The 21,139-nt window shown below is 40.1% G+C and overlaps 1 protein-coding gene across 12 annotated transcripts in view; it reads left to right on the top strand.

Moving 5' to 3' along the window:
- CADPS2 (calcium dependent secretion activator 2) overlaps positions 1 to 21,139 on the top strand; it is a 574,734-nt gene that overhangs the window by 130,373 nt on the left and 423,222 nt on the right. For all 12 annotated transcript variants that reach the window (XM_060414820.1, XM_060414821.1, XM_012177054.4 and 9 more), the window contains exon 2: positions 17,255 to 17,368. In XM_060414820.1, the coding sequence (XP_060270803.1) occupies positions 17,255 to 17,368 (114 nt within the window). The remainder of the gene's footprint in view (positions 1 to 17,254; positions 17,369 to 21,139) is intronic.

Here is a 21,139-nt window from a genome sequence, read left to right as displayed (position 1 = left end):
GGAGGTCCCTCTATTCAGAATTCGGAAATAGTCGGTGTAGGTTAGGTATTCAGTATGTACATTTTTGAAAAAGCTTCTCAAAGTTGTGATTAGCCAGATCTGGGAAACTTGATGGTTTTTTATTATAGAAAAATGACCAGACTTGCCTTTTTGTGGCATCTCATCTGTTTGCCTGGATTTAGTCTTGCACAGCAGGTTGAGCTCTGCTGTGGAAATTTCCTCTGAGTTTCCTTTTCAGGCAGCACTGAAAAGATTAAGAAGTTGGATGTGACTGGGACTATGAGACATTATCAAGTCCGAAGAGGCAAAGATAACTAGACAGAAACAGACAACCTGATGACTGAAAGAAAGATGTTATCAAAGACTTAGAGTTAAGATCAAAAGCTATACTACACATGAAATATAGGATGATTAGTTACTTTTTAATTTTAGGTAAATAATGGATAATTTTTAGTTGCAAGTATGTTCTAAATATTTCATGATATACTTACAGTAAAATCTATCTGGAATTTTTAATGTAAATGTTTAATCATTACCTATTTCTCTGAAATTAAAATTTAATGGGACATCCTATGTTTAGCTTGGCAGCCCTATCTTGGAAGCCTAGGGCTACCCAGGGGACTCAGTGAATAAAAGAATCCCCCTGTGATGCATAGGACACAGGAGACAAAGGTTCAGGCCTGGGGGTGAGAGGACCCCCTGGTGAAGGAAATGGCTATTCTCTCTAGTGTTCTTGCCTGAGATATCTTATGGAGAGAAGAGCCTAGCAGGGTACAGTCCTTAGTGTTGCAAACAGTCTGACACAGGTGAAGGGAGTGAGCACACACCTTGGAAGCCCACAGTTTGGAAGGAGGACAAGGCACCCTGCTCAGATGAAGTGGAACACAAAACAGCTAGCTGTTCAGCTTAACTAGCCCCAAGAGCAGGCTTTATTTTAAAATACCTGTTTTTGATCTAAGATGAAGACATTAAATTTTTATTGAGATATATTTATAGTATATTCAAGTGTGTAATGTAGTGGTTCTTAATTTTTAGACTTTATACTGCAGATATTGGCTATAAGTTCCTATGCTGGACAATATAGCTTATTTTAGCTTATTTTACAAATAGTAGTTTGTACTTCTTAATTTTGTTATCTGTCCTGCCCTTCTCCACTTCCCTGTCTCACTAGTAATCACTAGTTTTTTTTATCCTCTTCTTTTTTGTTATGTTCATTAGTTTTTTAGATTCTACATATAGGTGATAATATACAATATTTGTCTTTCTCAGACTTATTTCACTAAGTATGGTACTCTCTAGGTCTGTCCATGTTGTTGCAAATGGCAGAATTTCATTTTTATGGCTGAGTAGTATTCCATTGTATATATATCATATCTCCTTTCTCCATCCATCTGTTAATGGGCAGGTTGCATCCATATCTTGGTAATTGTTAATAATACTGCTGTGAGTATTGGGGTGCATGTATCCTTTTGAATTCATGATTTCTGTTTTTTTCCTAGATGTATACCTAGGAGTGGACTTGCTGCTTCGTATGGTGGTTCTGCTTTCAGTTTTCTGAGGAACCTTTATACTGTTTTTCATAGTGCTTGCGCCAGTTTACATTCTCACCAATAGTGCACAAAGATTTACGCTTCTCTGTATCCTCACTAACATGTATTAATGATGATCTTTTTGATGATAACCATTCTGACAGGTGTGAGGTGATGTCTCAGTGTGGTTTTACATTACATTTCTTTGATTAGTGATACTGAGCAAATTTGTATATGCCTGTTGGCCATTTGTGTGTCATCTTTGGAAAAATGTCTTTTCAGATCTTTTCATTTTTAAAGAAAAAGAAAATATTAAAAGTAGCAAGGAAAAATAACAAGTTGCAAACAAGGTAACTCCCATAAGGATATTAGCTGACTTTTCAGCAGAAATTCTGCAGGCCAGAAGGGAGTGACACTGTATATTTAAAGTGATGAGAAGGAAAACCTACATTAAGATTACTCTACCCAGCAAGGCCCTCACTGAGTTTTGATTGAGAGAGCCAAAGCATATAGCCAAGCAAACGCTGAAAGAATTCAGCACCACCCAGTCAGCTTTACAAGAAACGTTAGTGTGTGTTGTGTTAATCACAGTGTGTCTTGGTATATAGCCCTCTTTGGCTAATCTCTTTAGGACTCAGGGCTTTCTGGACTTGGATGTCTATTTCCTTTTCCAAGTTAAGGAGATTTCCAACTATTATGTCTTTAAATATGTTCTGTACCCCTTTTTTTCAATTTAGAACCCCTATAACATGAATATTGGTACAATTTTTTGTCCTTGCAGTCTCAAATAGCCCTCATTTATTTTTAGTTTCCTTTTTTATTTTATTCTGTTCAGCTTCAGTGATTTCCTTCACTGTCTTCCAGCTCACTGATCTATTCCTTTGTCATTTTTGTTTACTGCTGATTCCTTCTAGTGTATTTTCTGCTTCATTTATTGTGTTTTTCATCTGTTTGGTTGTCCTTTCTATTTTCTCTTTGTTAAAAATTTTTTTTCCCTAATTTTCATGCCCTGCTCATCCTTTCTTCTTCTCCTGTGTTCTTCAATCGTCTTTGCAACCATTACCTTGAACTCTTTCTTGGGTAGATTGCCTGTGTCTACCTCACTTAGTTCTTGTTTCTTCATTTGGGACCTGGACATCTGTTGCCTCATTTTGCCAAACTTCTTTTTTAATTTCTGTGTATCTGGGAAGTTGGTTACATTTCCTGGTCTTGGAGAAGCACTGTTTCGTAGGAGACATCCTGTGAGTCCCAGCAGCGCATTCCCCTCTAATTCCTAGAGCCATATGCTCCAGGGTTGCCTTCTAAGTGGGCTGTGTGGGTCCTTCTGTTATGACAGGCTGGCCACTGTAAGTTGTCTGGTAGGACGTGGCTAGCTCCTGGTTTGGTTGGCTGTTAGATCTGCCTTGTTCTAAGGCTGCCAGCTATGGGTGGACTAGTTCATGAGATGGCTGGTTGGGGAACCCTGGGGGTTCCTGGGACTAGTGCTGGCTCACTGGAGGGGTACAGGAGATTCTGGGGTTGGTGCCCACTCACTAGTGAGCAGAGCCATGTGCTGACCTCTGACTGCAGGGCATGGATGTCCCAGGGTGGGTGGGGCCACTGGTGGGTGGGGCCTGTCCCCAATTGTTCTATAAATAGTTATAATTTTGGTGTGCCTATGAGAGGAGGTGAGCTCAGGGTCTTTCCGCTCTCTGCCGTTGTTGAAACTCCCTCTGTGTGTGTGTGTGTTAATTACTTGAAAGCTAACTTTGTGATGGAATGGACACTCATTTTGTTGTTCCCTCTTAAGCAGAAATGGACTTCCCTGGTGGCTCAGACAGTAAAGCATCTGCCTACAATGCGGGAGACTCAGGTTCAGTACCTGGGTCGGAAAGATCTCCTGGAGAAGGAAGTGGCAACCCACTCCAGTATTTTGCCTGGAAAATCCCATGGATGGAGGAACCTGGTAGGCTACAGGCCATGAGGTTGCAGAGAGTCGGACATGACTGAGCAACTTCACTTTCTTAAGCAGAAAATCACTATGTTCTCTTTTTCTGACTTCACTTGGTGAACAGATGTGCTAAGCATTTGCCTTTACCTAGGAGCAGTCTTTTGTATTTGAATTCAGAGTTGCTTTTAGAATCTGAAAATCTAAAGCAAATATTTATATTATGTTAGTCTAGGTGGTTCAGTTATTTTAATGTTAATCTTGAAGAGGATTTTTATCTGTTTAATCTTCACAGATCCTTGAGTTTGCCAATATGTATGATGGCTTAGAGGTAGTATGGCATTTTTTTGCTGGCTAAATTTTGTAAAGTTAAGGAAATGTGAAATAATCTTCATTGTTAAGGGAATAATGTAACCCTTGCATTTTTGTCCCCAAGTACATAGTATAAATGCAATAATCAGTATGAGTTAGTTTATTTGACATTTTTAAAGTTGTTGCAGCTAAGATTTCTGTCCTAGGTAGAGACAGAATTTTGTTATTTCTTAGGCTGGATGGCATCACCGACTCAATGGACATGAGTTTGGGTGAACTCCGGGAGTTGGTGATACAGTGAGGCCTGGTGTGCTGCGGTTCATGGGATCACAAAGAGTCGGACACGACTGAGTGACTGAACTGAACTGAGGGAAATTGTGTTAGGCATTACGAGATGTTAGTTGATTATTTTTTATGTGATTTTTGATTCAGGTCTCCTTATTGGAAAGGTCAGGACAGAACAGCAGAGCTAGTTGACCACATGGTAGCTGTCCTCTATTCTTCTTGCTTAACAGACTTTGGATTTTATTCAGATACACGGTTCCTGTTTTTTAAACAGGATTGACTGATTTCTTCTTGTCTCTGGGTGACTTTTCATTGGTCAGCCATAATATTTCCTTTACTTTCCTTTAGTGAGTTCTTTAGGAATGGATGCATGAATCATTTCTGGCCTGTGACCTATGGGGGAAAATTTTTTCTCCTCCCTCTGTCTCATTTTCAGAATGGAAATATTTTCTTCCATCCTTCCTTATTGTTGCATGAGGATGCCTTGCATAGATTTGACGTAGATTTCTTTGAAGACAGTAAATCTGTGAACAAGCAAACACAAGGAGGATACAGACTTACTGATAAGGTTTGGGTCCTCCATGACTTTATTGAGTCACCAAGTTAACTGACTCTGGAACCCTCTCACCTTTGGACTTGTTGAGATACGTGAATAATCCTTCTTATTGTTTAACAGGCTCTTTTGAGTTGGGACTTCTTCAGCTCTCAGTCAAACACACCCTCACCAAATTAATGAAGTAGACTTCATATTTTTCTTAATAGATTCTACCATGCATACATATGTCAGAAGGATGGGTTCACAAAGATGACAAGCTGAAAATCCCTTACCTTCCTTGCTAGTCTGTCTTTTCTTCTTTAGAGAGCCGTTTCTCATCCATGACACCCCTCCTTTAGAAAGAAGGTAAAACTGCAAACAGTTCTGGGGAAAGCAAATTTATATCATGTTTTTTTCTTTCAAAAGAAACTATCTCAGACTACTTACTCTCTACTGGAAAAGGCCATTCTGTGACTTGGAGCTGGTCAGTGTGTCTGAGCTGTTAGGCCAGCCTGTGTCTACTGCTGAGCCTGTCTGAATTCTTTAAAATGAGTGTAAAATCACTGTTTCTTGCAAATATGTCTCCAGCATATGAAACTTTGTGATGAAATACCAGATGGTTCTCAGGCACAAAGTTCGTCCTGCCTGAGAACAATATCCTCTGCAAAACAGAACCATTCACACTGCAGCTCGACAGAGAAACCCTTTGCCTTCCTTCATGCCTCACCGAGTCTGGCCACGAACTTATTGGACACAGAAACTTTCTTGGGATTCTTTTCTAAGACTGTTTGTTCCCTCTTCGTCATTCAGTTTTATCTCCGCCAGTGTCTTCTGTCGTGGTTGTGATGGGATACATTCCCAGAAAAGCAGTAGTGAATGGTGATATTTTCTTCCACTCTGGATTTTCTTCCTCTAGATAAATCCATAATCAATAAACATTTTCCTTAGTGGGGAAAGGGGACATATACGGGTAACTGCCATTGATGTTTAAGGAGTCTGCACCTTAGCAAGGAGAAAGCCATGTGAAGCAATTGATACATGTGTGTATGAGGTGCAAAAGGGACAGAGAGGATGGGATGACTTAATATGGGGGGAGCAGAAGGAAGCTGATTTCTGGGAGGTTTCATCTGAGTTATGTTCATAAAGGATAAAAGGATATTCCAGGCAGAGGGAAGTGTTTTCAAAGGCTCAGTAATGTGGAGGAGAATGATGAGATGTTTGGAGGTAAAGGGGAACACGAAGAGCTTTTCCTTGCCTCTTCAGTCGATCAAATCACGTTTGGCTTTCCTAGCCTCTGATAGCCCTGTCTTGACATGAGTATGACGAATGGGATTTGGGGAGTTCTGGAAGAAACCCCAAGGTTTGCCAGTGGCTAAGAGCATGCCAGTGGATGTACCTGTCTCTGCCCCCAAATTATATGAATTGGACCACTTTATTCACTTCTCTGAGTCTGTTCCCTCCAATTTTAAACAAGGAACCCACCTTGATAGAAAGTTTAAAGTAATCCTTGTAATGAGGTTAGAATCCTTGTAATGTGCTTGCTATGTATAAGTAGTCAGCTAGTATAAGGTACTGGGTAGTAAATTACACAATAGTTTTGGTCAGGGGGAAATTAAATTGTCTCAAAAAGGCGGTTCCTTCATGATGTATCTTGACATAATTCACTAGTGTTATTTGTAGGAAACCATTGGCTAGAGTTTGAAAGATGGCTCATGGCAGACTGTTCAAACTTTGTCGGACTATAAGGTAGCAAAACTTATCCTGAACTATTTCCTATTCCTACTATTTTTTCATAGTAAACTTCCAAAATTGCATGTTTGAGGAAGCCTTGTTGATTTTTGTCAGACCTTAATGGGGGAGGAAAAGACTTTTAATTAGAGTAAGAACATCTCAGAGTGGCTCCTAAGGTTTCTCTTTGAACTTTCTACCCTGCCTCCTATCTCCAGCCCCCAATTCAGTTCAGTCTCTCAGTCGTGTCCGACTCTTTTACCCCATGAATTGCAGCATGCCAGGCCTCCCTGTCCATCACCAACTTCCGGAGTTCACCCAAACTCATGTCCATTGAGTCGGTGATGCCATCCAGCCATCTCATCCTCTGTCGTCCCCTTTTCCTCCTGCCCCCAATCGCTCCCAGCATCAGGGTCTTTTCCAATGAGTCAGCTCTTCGCATGAGGTGGCCAAAGTATTGGAGTTTCAGCTTTAGCATCAGTCCTTCCAAAGAACACCCAGGACTGATCTCCTTAATATGGACTGGTTGGATCTCCTTGTAGTCCAAGGGACTCTTAAGAGTCTTCTCCAACATCACAGTTCAAAAGCATCAATTGTTTGGCACTTAGCTTTCTTCATAGTCCAACTTTCACATCCATACATGACCCCAGTTATCTCTAAATTGCTTGACTGCACTAGATTACTAAAGCTGTTATTATTTATGGTGATTGGTGTATTAGAGTTTTCTAGAGAACCAGGCCCAATAGCAGATTATATGAGTAGATAAAATACAGGAATTGGTTCAAGCAGTATGAAGGCCAGAATGTCCCATAGTCTGGCCTCTGCAAGCTGGAAAAGTGAGGAAGGCATGTTGTATCTTTAATCTTGAGTCCAAAGACCCCAAGAACCAGGAGCTCCAATGTCTATGGGCCAGAAAAGATGGACCTATCAGCTCAAGGAAAAAGTTTGTCTTTCCTCAGCCTATTTCATTGTATTCAGCTTTCAGTGAATTACATGATTTCTGCCCACATTAGTGAGGGTGGATCTCTTTATCTGGTCAACTGAATCAAATACTAATCTCTTCTAGAAACACTGAGTAATATACACTCAGAAATAACTAGCAGCCATCTGGGCAGCCCCTGGTCCAGTCAAGCTGACACATAAAAGTAATCATAACCTTTGGTTTTGCTTTTGATGAGCTTATGTTATAAATGGGGACCATTAGAAGTGACCTGTGGAAGACCCTACAGATTGTGGAGTATCCTGAATACAGACAGCAGTCTTAAGCTAGAGCTTGTGCTCCTAATTACTCACTCTAGTGGCCCATTATATATTGTTGTTCAGTTGCTAAGTGGTGTCCAGCTCTTTGTGTGACCCCATGGACTACTACTCCATGTCCTTCACCATCTCTTGGAATTTGCTCAAACTCATGTCCATTGAATTGATGATGCCACTCATCCATCTCATCCTCTGTCACCCCCTTTCTCCTCCTGCCCTCAGTCTTTCCCAGCATCAGGGTCTTTTCCAATGAGTTGACTCTTCACATCAGGTGGCTAGTATATTAGAGCTTCAACATCAGTCCTTCCAATGAATATTCAGGGTTTACTTCCTTTAGGATTGACTCCTTTGATCACACAGCTGTCCAAGGGACTCTCAAGAGTCTTCCCCAGTACCACAGTTTGAAAGCATCAATTCTTCGGCACTCAGCCTTCTTTATGGTCCAACTCTCACATCTGTACATGACTACAGGAAAAACCATAGCTTTGACTATACGGACCTTTGTCAGCAAAGTCATGTCTCTTCTTTTTAATCTGGTGTCTAGATTTGTCATAGTTCCAAGTCATTTATAACCTTGTTAATTGATGAAGTGAGTGATGATAACTATGATAGGCTATTTTCTCATCCACTGTGGTGGTTTGAGGCACTATTTCAGTAAGTAATTAGTGCTGTTTTCATCCTCAAATTGCTTTTAGTGTAGAGGGGACTTTGAATAAGTGAATACATACAGGAATGACATACTTCTTATTGGGAAAAAAAATGTGTGGCTATGAGGGAAACAGGATAATTTGGAGGTTGGAAAGAATGTACCCTTTAGATCAAGATAATGGTTGAGATTTTACTCCATCTCTTCCTAGATGTGCAATTAGGCAAGATGCTTAGCTTCCTCATTTGTGAAATGAGGATGAACTTCCTAGAAGATTTAGGGGCATTTACTGAGACATGTGAAATGTGCTCAGTATAATGCAGCAAGGAAATTCATAAAATCATGGATTTAACTTTCCTAGGTTCTGTGTTCACTAGAAGCTCCCCTCCCCCAAGACCATCCCCTATAATGACTTGTAATCTTGCTGGGGCTTGAATTTGACTAGGAGGTCAGTGAGAGTGTGGGTAGAAGTCATATTTAGCAGCTTGGTAAGCCTCACCTGGGGCCCATTGTCCACCATGCAATGGATTTTTCTGCTCTGTACTCATCACTTAGTATACATGTAAAATATGTTAAAGCAGTAATTGCAAACCTGGGGCTTTTAAAAGTCCCCTGTTTCAATAACTGTGGGACCAGTAAAACTCAGTCCGTCCAAATAACTTTATGTTTAGGCTGCCTCAGGCACTTGGAGTCTGGTATTCACTGTTCACTGGGGCAAGTTCACTGAATGAGGAGTTTTTCATATAATATAGCATATGGAAAGAATATTTTGGTTTACAGTGAATCAAGATAAGCTTTACTAGCCAGGGATAGTAGTGCTAGGGCATTGCCTTCTTGATAGGGTATCACTTTGAGATTTCTAGCAGTTAGGATTTGGTTCAGCCATATGACCAGTTAGCCTGCCCCCACTCCCCCAAAAGAGTGATCTGTTTGTGTGTGTGTGTGTGTGTGTGTGTGCTAAGTTACTTCAGTCGTGTCCGACTCTGCAGTCCTGTGGACTGTGGCCTGCTAGGCTCCACTGTTCAAGGGGTTCTCCAGGCAAGAATACTGGATTGGGTTGCATGCACTCTTCCAAGAGATCTTCCTGGCCCAGGGATTGAACTCGCATCTCTTACATCTCCTGCATTGGCAGATAGGTTCTTCACCACTGGTGCCACCTGGGAACCCCAATCTATTCATAGAGATGTTCATTTCTTTTTCATATAAAAGGAAGTTGGGAGGTGGCAGTCCTGGGTTGTAATGACTGCTCAGTATTGCGGAGGGGCTTAGGCTCTCTTTATCTTGTTGCTTCACCATCATCTTTGGCTAAGTGACAGTTCTAGTTAGCAGGTCAAATTTCAGCCGGTGGAAACAGAGCAAAGAGGCAAGGAAGGGCTTGCTTCAGCTATTCTTTATGGTTTCAGGAAGTCACACACAGTTTTGCCTACATCCCATGGGCTTTCATTTAGTCGCTTGAATACGTCCATTGTCAGGTGAGGATAGTATTTGTAGTCTTAGTTGGGCATATTCACATATTCACATGTCTGAAATACCTGCAGCGATAGAACAGAGTGAGAAGTCATTTGGTTCAGTTCAGTCGCTCAGTCGTGTCCGACTCTTTGCGACCCCATGGACTGCAGCATGCCGGGCCTCCCTGTCTATCACCAGTTCCCAGAGTTTACCCAAACTCATGTCCATTGAGTTGGTGATGCCATCCAACCATCTCATCCTTGGTCTTCCCCTTTTCCTCCTGCCTTCAATCTTTCCCAGCATCAGGGTTTTTTTCAGTGAGTCAGTTCTTCAGATCAGGTGGCCAAAATATTGGAGTTTCAGCTTCAACATCAGTCCTTCCAATGAATATTCAGGGATGATTTCCTTTAGGTTGGACTGGTTGGATTTCCTTGCAGTCCAAGGGACTCTCAGGAGTCTTCTCCAACGCCACAGTTCAAAAGCATCAGTTCTTCAGCACTCAGCTTTCTTTATAGTCCAACTCTCACGTCCATACATGACCACTGGAAAAACCATAGCCTTGACTAGACGGAACTTTGTTGACAAAGTAATGTCTCTGCTTTTTAATATGCTGTCTAGGTTGGTCATAACTTTCCTTCCAAGGAGTAAGCATCTTTTAATTTCATGGCTGCAGTCACCATCTGCAGTGATTTTGGATAGGAAATTGTTAACAGCAGTGACTCCCACAGGATTGTATAATGTATGAGATGGGCTAGAACTCCTTTGTTACTCTGTTCTGACAGGCAGTTTGGGGAAGTCTGTTTCAGAAACCTAGCAGGATATTTTTCCAGTGGTTTTAAGCAAATCTTTTTGGCAGAGTGTCCATAGCAAAGGAAAAAGCAAAACCTGTCACATAATCTCCAGCTAATAATCCCATAATCTTTTCCTTCATCTCATTAACAGGAATTAAAGCTATGCCTTTTGTGCATTTCCGAGACCATCTTTGCCTGGAATAAACCCTTATACCTCCTTGAAGAGTGTCTGTTTTTCTCCTTCATTTAAGATTTTTGTGCACACCAACCACTGCCACCCCCTACCTCCCACCCCCGCCACTGGTCACCTGTCACTCTGCTGTAGAGTCTGCTCGTGGTCTCCTTCACTCGCCAGGAGGTCAGGCAGTGCCTGCCGTGAGTGCTGACACTCATGATGAGGGCTGCAGGTCAAGGCAGGCTCACACAGTGGTGGCTGTCCAGTTCCTGAGAGGCATAATGGTTGGGCTCCAGCTATAGTCAGGATTTGGGCTAATGCTTCAGTTGGTCATGACTTAGAATGAAAAAGCTAGGATATAATTTGAACAGGGAGAAAAATAAAACCTAAAACCCCCAAAAAAGACCCAACACTCTAAGCAACATACACCATCTCTGAACTCTACAAGTATTTTTTCTGAGGCCACCATTATTACAAATAAATTATCACTGCCAGCCCAGATTTATAAAACTTAGCTGTTACTGTTAGTATTTTAAGTGTTCTTTATATAAGGCTGATTTCTAGCAAGGATATTTATATCCTAGTTTAGTTTCATATAAAAAGCTCTTCTAAATTCCCATTAAATAATTTCAGGTGGTCATTTTTTTTACTTTTGAAAAATATTCATTTTTTAGTAAATAGACTAGTGTGAAGACAGTCCATGGATGAAACTAAAATATAGGCTGATAAATAAGACCGGCTGCCCTCCAAAATGTTAATCGATTATGTCAAATAGGAGGTATGCATATGACAGGTTTCCCCCTTTGCTTAATTCTGAACTGGTTTTTATAATTATCTGAAGGCTGCAGATAGCATCTTATTATGTTAGTGTTCTAACAACTGGGAGGGTTCTTTGGTCATGGAGTGAAGGAATCAATTCTAAAGAAAAAAAATCAGCTGGAACAATGGATCAAGTAAATGGAGTTAGGATGAAACATGGCTTGATGAAGCACACGTAAGAATATTTTAGAATTTTTGTTGATTAAAAGCATGATATGAGTCAGTTGATGTGACTGCCAGGAAGAGTTCATTTGTTTTCGTTTGAACTAATAGACACAGAGTGCTTAGAATGTGGGAAGTGTTTCTCCCACTCGTCTGTGTTGGTCACGTGACCCTAGGATAATCGTGATCAGTCTACTGAGTATATTTGAGGAGGGACATTGCTGTTCTAATGAGTATCGTGATGTTGTAGTGCTCAGAGTTCTTTCTTATATTTAGTATTATGTAAGTAAGGTTTGCTTAACTAGATAATGCTTAATTTACAGACAAACTGAAGAGTACTCTTAGGATGTTGGGGGAACTGGGAAAGTTTATTCTAGAGTTTAATTCTAGGATAGAAGTTAATTCTAATGTTTATTCTAGTACTTGTCTCCAAGTTCCTGAATGCCTGCATTGAAGAAGAGAAGTAACCTTTAGTTTGTTTGGTCTTAGATAGTATAGAAGTAGGATTTATGGAAGGTATAGGGGAGCAGGTTTTTTTCCTTCATCAGTTCAGTTCAGTCGCTCAGTCATATCCATCTCTTTGCAACCCTGTGGACTGCAGCGAGCCAGGCTTCCCTGTCCGTCACCAATTCCTGGAGCTTGCTCAAACTCATGTCCATTGAGTCGGTGATGACATCCAACCATCTCGTCCTCTGTCGTTCCCTTCTCATCCCGCCTTCAGTCTTTCCCAGGATCAGGGTCTTTTCAAATGAGTCAGCTCTTCGCATGAGGTGGCCAAAGTATTGGAGTTTCAGCTTCAACATCAATACTTCCAGTGAATAATCAGGACTGATTTCCTTTAGGATAGATGGATTGGATCTCCTTGCATTCCAAGGAACTCTCGAGTCTTCTCCAACACCACAGTTTTTCCTTTATAGCTGTCTAAAATTAAAATGAGCTTCACAGTGAGGTATAAAGGTAGCGTGTGTATGTGTGTGTCTATTTTAGTTTTAATAGGCTCAAATGGAAACTGAGCGACTACTTGATATGGTAATGCATTAAGTAGACTGTTGAGTACCATGATTGTTACAGTTTTTTCTGTTTCTTTGAAGTTCTCAACCTTGAAATTAAAAAAAAAAAAAGAAAGGTGTGGGGGATATACAGTCAAGTTCAAATCTTACACCTGAAAGGAGAAATGAAAAAAGTCAATTGGTTTGTTCAGCCTTTCTGCAGGATGATCTGATTTAAACAATGTTCAGGGGGTTATAATTGTTCTGAGTTTAAAACTGTGTAAAGTGGCTATTAAAAGTTAATTTAAAAGGAAAATTAATTAAAATTTGAGTATATAAAAAGTATCCTGTGATTTAAAACTTAAAATGAATAAAATGATACAAGTTGAAAATTTTTTTCATCCTTATTCTCCATATGTCCAGTGTCCAAGGAAATCCTTCTTTCATAGTTTCCGTGTATGGAAACAAATATATGTTCTGATTTTTCAGAATAAAAATGGGAGTGGTGGCTTATTTTACGTACTCTTCTATATTGTTTCCTTTCCCAAGATATTTTGAAGATCTTTTCATATCAGTACATAGGAGAACTTGGCCATATTTTTTTCATAAAGCTAATAGTATTACCACTGTTTGGAGGCAGTGTTATTTACATGGCAGAAAGTGAAGAGGAACTAAAGAGCTTCTTGATGAGCATGAAAGAGGAAAGTGAAAAAGCTGGCTCGAAACTCACATTCAAAAAACTAAGATCATGGCATCCAGTCCCATCCCTTCATGGTAAATAAAGGGGAAAAAAGTGGAAACAGGGACAGATTTTACTTGTTTGGACTCCAAAATCATTGTGGATGGTGACTGCAGCCATGAAATTAAGATGCTTGCTCCTTAGAAGGAATGCTATGACAGACTGAGACAGAGCATTAAAAAACAGAGACATCAGTTTGCAGACAGAGGTCTGTACAGTCAGAGCTATGGTTTTTCCAGTAGTCATGTACACATTTGAGAGTTGGACCATAAAGAAGGCTGAGCACTGAAGAATTGATGCTTTTGAACTGTGATGCTTGCAAAGAGTCTTGAGAGTCCCCTGGACTGCAAGGAGATCAAACCAGTCAATCCTGAAGGAAATCAATCCTGATTATTCATTGCAAGGACTGATGCTGAAGCTCCAATAATTTGGTTACCTGATGTGAAGAGCTGACTCATTGGAAAAGACCTTGATGGTCAGAGAGATGGAGGCAAATGGAGAAAGGGGCAACAGAGGATGAGATGGTTAAATAGCATCACCTACTCAATGGACACAAATTTGAGCAAACTCCAGGAGATAGTGGAGGACAGAGTCGCCTGACAAGCTGCAGTCTATGGGGTTACAAAGAGGCAAACATGACTTAGTGACTGAAAAACAGTAATTTGTGAAAAGTTGGGTTGTTGGCTTTTTTGAAATTTTAAGATACTATGGGTCTTGAGGGGGTGGGAAGTGCTACTGTGCAGAGCTGAAATTGGTTAAAATTAACTACAGTTTTAACTCAAGCCTTCCTTGTCGTGTTTGAAAGCCTTAAAGGGATTCCAGAGTTCCAAAATATTTACATCAGACACATACTGCCAATGCAGTTGTTGTTTAGGTGGGAGACAGATTTCTGGTGCTTCCTATTCCATCATCTTCCTGAATCCTGCTCTCATGTAGACTTCAGTTGGAAAAAGAAAAATGTAAATTGTTAGGCATGCTTTCATAACTTGATTCATTTCTCTCAGTGTATCCATTTAGTCTATCTTTCTATTGGCTTAGATTCTTGTCAGTTTCCAAGATATGTGTGTTTGAAAATTAGTTCTTTAGGATGAGTTGCAAGTATTTTTTTTCCTGGCCTTTTTTTCCCTCAGTGATTTTGTTAACACTAAATTTATTTATTTAAAAAAGATATAATGGACCTATACTATTTGTAAGTTTAAGTATATAATGTAATTATTTGACACATATCTATGTGGAAAAATGATGTTCACAATACTAAATATATTTTTAATGTTTATGCAGTTAAATTTAGGACCTGTAGATTTTGATTCATGGTTTAAAAAAAACTTTCTCATACCAGTGTTTAAAGGAATTCTCCCATTTCTTTATACATTTATGGTATAAGAAATTACAGGTAATTCATTTGGGCTGTAACCTTGTGTTATGGTTCAATCTAATTTTTTCTGCATGGCTACCTAGTTAGTCTAACACCATTGATTGAAGAAACCATCTTTTACTACTGATTTGAGATGCCATAAAGGTATTTTATAATATACTTCTAGTTGTATTTGAATCTATTTCTTGGGTCTATTACATTGGTCTCTATCTATTGATTTATAATACAGTTTATGTTGATAATGCGAATAGCTTTTTGGAAACTCTGCTTTCTGCCTTCCCACTGCTAGATTTTAAATTGCCTTTTTCCCTCCGTATCTCTTTTATATGGAATTGTAGACCTTTTCTCTGTGCTAATAAAGTATCCTCTGATTGTTCGTATATCATTATAATATAGCCATCATTTTATGCCTTAACTGTAACTGCAGTAATTTTTATCTATAAAAAAGTTGAAGCCTAATGCTCTGGCATGTTTTGTGAAGGACATGAGCATTGTTAAGAGTTTCTAAGAAGATGGTTTCTGCAAATCTCCTTTTCTCCATTCCTATTCAGGAATATTCCATGTCGTAATCACCAGAACATAACTCATTGCAACAATGGCTAAACCTAAACACTGGCAAACTAGAAATTGCAGAGATTTAAAGGAGTTCCTAAAGAACAAATGCCTCTGATAGAAGAAAACTGAATAAAGATACCCCAGTTTCTATGTTTTGAATAATATTTATTTCTCAAACGAGGGACATGGGACAAATGATCATTGACATCCTCTCCAGGTCATTGTCATCCCTCCCGAGTCCCTTTCCAATGTATTCTGAATACCTGGACACTTGGTTTGCAAATTGAAGCCCTCCTTGGTGGTTCCCAGTGCTTGGCAACTAGAGCGCTATCAGTGGTCTCGCTCTCAGCAATTGCTATCCTCCTTCCATCTGGTCCCTTTGGTGAACTGTTGTTTAGAGAAAAGGCATGGGCTTAATTTGCCTTGCTAGTGTACACACACACGCACACGCACACGCACACACACACACACGCGCACACACACACACACACACACACACCCTCCTTTCATTCTCTGTACATTATATAGAAATGGAGAATGTAATATGATGATAGTCCTGCTTTCCAGCCTGGTTTAGCTTTCCCTAAAATGAAGAAGATAAACTGAAAAATGGAATGCTCTTCTCTCTCCATTGCTCAGGGCAAGAGGTTTTTTACACTGGAGCACAGTAGGACCCTTCTTTATCAATTTGTTACTACCAGCAGCGGTTTTTTTCACAGGCTGTTAGACTCCTAAATAAAACCCATGTTTTCAAAGAGCATGTCTCTCCGATTTGAATGGCATTTTAACAAGCCTTTTGAACAGCTTTAAACTTACTTCATATCAGCCTTCTTTTCGAAGCCAAATCATCCCAGTTTGTTTAGTCTTTCTAATCCTTTAATCATTTTGTCTTTGGCATGTTTCCAAATGCTTCACAACTCTCCATAGAATCCAGAACTGGGCTGAATTCTTTTAACAGTCTGATAAGGATGACTGAAATGGAGAGATCACTCCCTTCCTGGTCCCTATATATGTCAGGATTTGTTGTTTTCTCTGCAAGACTATATTCTGTCTCCAGTTAAGCTTTAAAAATATAAATTATATATATATGTTTGTGTGTGTGTGTGTGTGTGTGTGTGTGTGTGTGTGTGTGTGTGTGTGAGCTGTGTTTAGAGCGGCCACACGGGCTCCTGCTTAGAAGGGTCCCATGCCAGGTTGAATGTTTTTGCTGCTGTCTTGAAATTAGTGTTTTCAATAAGGGGCTCCTCACTCTCGTTTTGCAGTGAACTGTAGAAATGAAATAGCTGCTTCTGCTAGTAGTTGATGACTAGAAGATGTGGTTAGTAAGTCATGGTCCCTGTCTAACCTACCCTCTGTAACCATGGTAGGTAGCCCCAGGTGAGCAAACATGGTTGTAAACTTACACTCCTCTGCCTGAGTCACTGCGTTCCCCTAGCTGCCTGGAGATGCACACACTGCCCCCACTGCCTCTCTGTTCCCCTCCTCCTCATCCCTTTATCTCAGCTCAGGCACTGAGGTGTGTTTTTTTCATGATAATCCAAGCTTTTGGCATCCAACAGATGTCCTTTCCAGAGAATTCTTTCTCTGAGTCTCTCTGTCTTTCCTGTCATGTTGTGTTCAGAGCTGTTGGTTGTCCACTCACCTCCAGTAATTCTTATCCCTTCTGTCCTCTGTTCAGGACAGCTGGCAATTAACTTCTTATTTGAATTTTAGATTTTTTCCCCTTTCTCTGCAAAGAGATTAGAGTGTAGTAATCACAATTTCTGTTTGGGGCAGAAATTTGGATTCCGTTTTCAGTATCGGGTATTTCAGAGTTCATGGGGCAGTAATTTACAAGCTTTTAAAAACTGACCCATAAGTGAATTCTGGGCATCAATTCTTCGACACATGTGGCAAATATAAATCTTAAAAACCGTTATGTGTCATCAGTTAGCTAGTTTTTTTGATCTGATTCCTACCCCCCCTTCTTTTTTTCTTACAGCTTAACAAGCAACAGTTGCAGTTACTGAAAGAACGGTTCCAGGCCTTCCTCAATGGGGAAACCCAGATTGTAGCCGACGAAGCATTTTGCAATGCGGTTCGGAGTTACTATGAGGTGAGTTTGAAGAGCTTTGTTTCTGGCATTCTGATGTCTTTTAAAAGATGTTTTTAATGGCTTCCCGTTTTAAGAAGCTCACACGTATAATAGGAAGGCTGTGAGTTTGCAGCCTTCCTTGAAAGCATTGTTGATTCTCTTTTGCAATTTAAAAACTAATTCCACAGCCTGGTTTTGAGAGATAAACAGAATTGGAAATTATTCAGATCTTTTGTGGAGAACTAAGCTGTTTAGAAAAATCTTCTGGCACTGATTGATAGAGCTGAGCTTAGTTATCTGTGGGTCTGCATGTCTAATTTATCCTTTTTAATCAGAATCTCAATAGTAAATTCCTATTTTAAATAGCAGTTAATAAGCCCTTAAATATTACTTGCTAATAGTACATGAGCCATTCTGTTCACTAAACTTTTTGTAATAATTAAAGCCAGTAACTAATTTTATGAGGATGAATGGAACTCTTTTCTTGATGGAGAAATAATACTACGATCCCAACTTTCTCTTTCTTCTGATTTTAGTTTGTGACTCATCAGGAATTCTCTGTGGATTTCCTATGGGCATCGGTTTTCACACAGGATCATTAATTGCTTCAGTGAATGGCCAGTAGTTTTACTAAGAGAGTTTCCTTTTTTTCCCTAAGGGCTTCAGAGTCATTTTGGGCATGGACTCCTTCCGCTGTGCACATATCTACACCTCTCAACTGAAGAACAACATGTGAAGGCGTATTAGGCTAGACAGATGAAAAATGTAGAGGTGCAATGTGTCTAAACTTTTCTGAGGTAGGGAAATATCTTTGCAAGAATAGCAGAGTAACTGGATGTACAGATTTTTGTGGTTAGTAATTAATTGATGGTATGTGTGCATCAGAAGTTGCTTAATGCAACTCTAGGGAGGTTTATGTTTAGTTCAGTTCAGTCGCTCAGTCGTGTCCGACTCTTTGCGACCCCATGAACTGCAGCACACCAGGCCTCTCTGTCCATCACCAACTCCCGGAATCCACCCAAACTCATGTCCATCGAGTCGATGATGTCATCCAACCATCTCATCCTCTTCGTCCCCTTCTCCTCCTGCCCTCCGTTTTTCCCAGCATCAGGGTCTTTTCCAATGAGTCAGCTCTTCGCATCAGGTGGCCCAAGTATTGGAGTTTCAGCTTCAGCATCAGTCCTTCCAATGAACACCCAGGACTGATCTCCTTTAGGATGGACTCCAACACCACAGTTTAAAAGCATCAATTCTTCAGTGCTCAGCTTTCTTTATAGGCCAACTCTCACATCCATACATTACTATTGGAAGAAACATAGCTGTGACTAGATGGGCCTTTGTTGTCAATGTCTCTGCTTTTTAATATGCTATCTAGGTTGGTCATAACTTTTCTTCCAAGGAGTAAGTGTCTTTTAAATTCATGGATGCAGTCACCATCTGCAGTGATTTTGGAGCCCCCCAAAATAGTCTGTCACTGTTTCCACTGTTTCCCCATCCACTTGTGATGAAATGATGGGACCAGATGACATGATCTTAGTTTTCTGAATGTTAATCTTTAAGCCAACTTTTTCACTCTCCTTTTTCACTGTCAACAAGAGGCTCTTTAGTTCCTCTTCCTTTTTTGCCTTAAGGGTGTTATCATCTGCATATCTGAGGTTATTGATATTTCTCCCCACAGTCTTGATTTCAGTTTGTGTATCATCCAGCCCAGCGTTTCTCATGATGTACTCTGCATATAAGTTAAATAAGCAGGATGACAATATACAGCCTTGACGCACTCCTTTTCCTATTTGGAACCAGTCTATTGTTCCATGTCCATTTCTAACTGTTGCTTCTTGACCTGCATACAGATTTCTCAGGAGGCAGGTCAGGTGTCTGGTATTCCCATCTCTTTAAAAATTTTCCATAGTTTGCTGTGATCCACATAGTCAAAGGCTTTGCCATAGTCAGTAAAACAGAAATAGATGTTTTTCTCGAACTCTCTTGCTTTTTTGATGATCCAGCAGATTTTGGCAGTTTGATCTCTGGTTCCTCTGCCTTTTCTAAAACCAGCTTGAGCATCTGGAAGTTCACAGTTCACATACTGTTGAAGCCTGGCTTGGAGATTTTTGAGCATCACTTTGCTAGCGTGTGAGATGAGTGCAATTGTGTGGTAGTTTGAGCATTCTTTGGCATTGCCTTTCTTAGGGATTGGAATGAAAACTGACCTTTTCCAGTCCTGTGGCCACTGCTGAGTTTTCCAAATTTGCTGGCTTATTGAATGCAGCACTTTGACAGCATCATCTTTTTGAATTTGAAATAGCTCAACTGGGATTTTAGCACCTCCACTAGCTTTGTTCATAGTGATGCTTCCTAAGGCCCACTTGACTTCACATTCCAGGATGTCTGGCTCTAGGTTAGTGATCACACCATCATGATTATCTGGGTCATGAAGATCTTTTTGTATATTTCTTCTGTGTTTTCTTGCCACCTCTTCTTAATGTCTTCTAATTCTGCTAGGTCCATCCCATTTCTGTCCTTTATTGTGCCCATCTTTGCATGAAATGTTCTGGTTTGAATATCGCCCTATAATATAATAAGAATAATAAAGAATTTTGATTTTGAAATTAATTCAGTCTTTTCCTTCAAAGTTAGTAGCATTATTAGGGGAAAAATGTTGACCCAAGTGTCTAAACCACCTAACTGGGCATACTTGATAGAGAGGAACCACAAAAGGAAAAGAAGAAAGAAATGGCAGGTACATACTCAGTTGCCTAATAAAAGTTAGCAGTAACAATCTTGGTAATTTTATAACTGCTAATTACTATTAGATTCTGTAGTACCTTCATCTTCTTTTCTTTATAGAAGTTTTCTTTTTTTTTCTTCAAGCTCCCCTGACCCCCAAAGTAACTCACTGTATGGAGGAAGACATAAAGTGGACAGTAGTCCTACAAGTGTTTTTTTTTTTTTTTTCTCCTAGCCATATCTTTTCCCCCTGTTCTGTTTTTCCATTTAGGAGACTTCAGCTGATTCTGTGGATGGATAAACATAGGTTTATTGTAGTATGTTACTTTCCAAGTTGTTTTTCTCATCAGATATTGGCTTCTGTTTACAAAATTCAGGTGGACTTCATCCAAATGTAACCAGTGACAGTATGATTTATAACAGATAGATGGAAAAGAAAATGGCCTTTCCTTTTTGGATTTCCGAAAGACAGTATATAATTGCGTACTAGCTGCTTTCAGTGTAACAAACGTTCAAGTTCTATTACTGTGCCAAAAATGAATGTTGTAATCTTCTCCCCCACCTTTTTGGTGGGTTAGCTTTGTTTACAACTTTTCAGAAGTCAGTGAGTGAAAGTCGCTCAGTCATGTCTGACTCTTTGCAGCGCCATGGACTATATAGTCCATGGAATTTTCCAGGCCGGAATACTGGAGTGGGTAGCCTTTCCCTTCTGCAGGGGATCTTCCCAACCCAGGGATTGAACCCAGGTCTCCCACGTTGTAGGTGGATTCTTTACCAGCTGAGGCACAAGGGAAGCCCAAGAATACTGGAGTGGGTAGTCTATCCTTTCTCCAGCAGATCTTCCCGACCCAGGAATCTAACAGGGGTCTCCTGCATTGCAGGTGAATACTTACCAACTGAGCTATCAGGGAAGCCCTTCAACAACATTTGGACGGGATGTGCATTTTGCTGATTACTTCCATTAATTTATGTTCTCTTCCGGTTCCTGAGAATGGATGAGAGTTAGAAGTGTTTAATTTTTAAAAATTACCAAAGTAGTATAAAGTAAGTCTTGTCCCCATCATTACC

Source organism: Ovis aries, chromosome 4 (genome assembly GCF_016772045.2).
Source record: "Ovis aries strain OAR_USU_Benz2616 breed Rambouillet chromosome 4, ARS-UI_Ramb_v3.0, whole genome shotgun sequence".
NCBI classification, from domain to species: Eukaryota; Metazoa; Chordata; class Mammalia; order Artiodactyla; family Bovidae; genus Ovis; species Ovis aries.
Note: the sequence above shows the minus strand (reverse complement) of the source record. Positions and strands in the feature narration are given on the sequence as shown.